At 38.0% G+C, this 2500-nt stretch overlaps 1 protein-coding gene across 1 annotated transcript in view; it reads left to right on the top strand.

Annotated features, from left to right (window-relative positions):
• LOC122247542 (uncharacterized) overlaps positions 1-1421 on the top strand; it is a 3529-nt gene extending 2108 nt beyond the window's left edge. The window contains exon 3 of the mRNA XM_043006873.2: positions 87-1421. Coding sequence (XP_042862807.2) covers positions 87-571 — 485 coding nt within the window. The 3' untranslated portion in view covers positions 572-1421. The remainder of the gene's footprint in view (positions 1-86) is intronic.
• Positions 1422-2500: the final 1079 nt, after the last annotated feature.

The raw sequence follows: 2500 nt of genomic DNA, 5'->3' as shown, positions 1-2500 counted from the left end.
TGTGTGTGTGTATGTGCGCGCGTGCGTGTGCGTGTGTGCATCTTCCTCTCTAAACCATTAACACTTTGTTTAACAATTCCTCTTAGCAACGGAGTTGTTCTCGAAGCTGAATTCGTTCCATCGGAACTACAAAGGCAGGGACGCCGTGGTGCAGTTCATCGGCCTGCAACTGTGCTACACCGGCAGCCCCGCAACCGTGGTGGCTCGCAAGCTGTTCCTGTCCCTGTACCAGGTGTTCTGCAGGTCTCAGGGCACCTTCCCCGCCGACTCGACCCAGATCGGCATGCACCTGGCCGCCACCGGGATCAGCGCCGTCGCCTTCCGCCACAAGAGGGTGCTGCTCTATTTCTACGAGGGTTTCCGGGTCTTCGGCATGGCCCGGGACGAGGAGTATTCCGTGGCGAAGAAGCGGGACGTGTACCTCTCGCTCGCGCCGTACATCAAGATCGTGGTGTTGGAGAACCCGGAGGACGGGGATCAGCATGGGAAGCGGGTCGCCGGCGTTCCCTGCAAGGGGGGGCCTGTTTCGCTGGCTAATAAGAGGCAGAAGAATCGCGATTGTCGTAAGTAGCAAAGCAGAGGAACCGAGATTGTCCGAAGTAGCAAAGGAGAGTGTGTGATATAGGCCTATAAGCTGGATAGCGAGGAGGGAGCTGATTAAAATGATCCTACACCTGGTATTAACTTATTTCAATGTGAGATGGGTTATTTTTTTTCGTTTTCTTAATAGAAGTGTGATTAAAAAAATAATAATAGTTTTGTTATTTGTGTTAGCGATGATTTTGTATCGGAATAAATTTCAGCATGTCTTCTCATCATAAACCATCACCATCATCTTCATCATCATCATCACCATCACCAATCACCGTTATTATCAATAATCTTATCATCTTTTTCTTTTCGTTATTCGTATTCGTATTGGTAATAGTGTCATGTGATGCTAGTCGCAGTTATTTTCATTATTAGATATAATGGCAACCTTTTTCGTACATGCGATGCTAAACATTCATGCTATGTGTATAATATGTTCCGTTTAATTTTCTTCTTCTTATGTTTAGATATCGTTTTCTTCTTTAAAGGACATGTAAAAACATGTCACAGATGGCAGGATCACAATTAAGATATAATACGGAACATATGATATTCTAAAGGCTCGCAAATTTGGTTTTATGTTTACTTTTAACATCTTTAAGAAGACTTTAGTTTTGTTCTTAAAGTGTGATTTTGAAGTAAGAAAATGATACTGTATAAAAAGGAAAAGGATGTTATTTAAACAAATACAAAGACGGCGTAAAGTCTTTTGTATTTTATATATTTTTTTATTATCTTTTTAAACAGCGATTGGGGCTTGTCATTTTATGTCTTTTTTATTATCTTGTATATTCATGTCATTCAATGACTAATATATTTTTCAAATGACATGTAAAGTTTTGTCTTTCCCCAATTTTACGTTAATTATACTTTAAGAGAAAAAAACGATCCCTCTCTTTTACACATACAGACACACACACACACACACACACACACACACACACACACACACACACACACACACACACACACACACACACACACACACACACACACACACACACACACACACACACACACACACACACACACACACACACACACACACACACACACACACACACACACACACACACACACACACACACACACACACACACACACACACATACACACACACATACATATAATTATGAGAGAAAGAGCGAGAAGTGAGGAATGAAAACTTCAACAGACTAACCTTAACATTCTCTACGATGTTAATATTGAAAAATTCCTTCAGGTTAATTTTTTTGTATTTTTGTTTTACATTGACATAAACATATACTATTAAATATTAGAAATATAAACTGATGTTTTATCTGGTTTCAGCATTAATCATTTTCTGAAATTGCATTTTTTTTCACAAAAGGAGAAATGTGAGGAGCAGATGCCAGATGTATAAGTAGATAAACCGATAGTAACAAACAGACGCTTAAGTAGATATGTAAATATCAGCTTAAACAAATTGTTATGAATAGGTACCTAACAGACAAACAGGATCATTATGGATCATACAAATAAGTAGATTATATTGATAGCTGGAATATTCCTTACCTCATGATACTGTCTGTAAATCTTTTCAAAATTTCGACCAAAATTTTCCCTTGTTTTTTTTTCTCACTTTCTTTTTAATGAAAATGCCACAGTCTTTTGTCACGAGTACCTCTCTCATCAGCAAATTACGTGCATTTGTATTTTTCTGATTTATTTATTTATCACGTCAATAGATGCGGTTAACAGCAAATCATTAAGTTAAAAATGGCGACAGTCTGCAATTGATAGCGAAGTAATGATATAAAATGCTAAGTCAATATAACCCTTTAAAATGCTTGTGAGAACCTTACATTACACATGTTAGAAATTACGGTTATGAATTAAAAAAAAAAGAAAAAAAATATTATAAGGATAATGACAGTACCAGATAACA

The sequence above is a fragment of the Penaeus japonicus genome, unplaced genomic scaffold (genome assembly GCF_977035675.1).
Source record: "Penaeus japonicus unplaced genomic scaffold, GWHDUDI00000001_assembly GWHDUDI00000002, whole genome shotgun sequence".
Taxonomy (NCBI): Eukaryota; Metazoa; Arthropoda; class Malacostraca; order Decapoda; family Penaeidae; genus Penaeus; species Penaeus japonicus.
The sequence above is the reverse complement of the archived record's forward strand: the minus strand, read 5'-3'. Positions and strand labels throughout refer to the sequence as shown.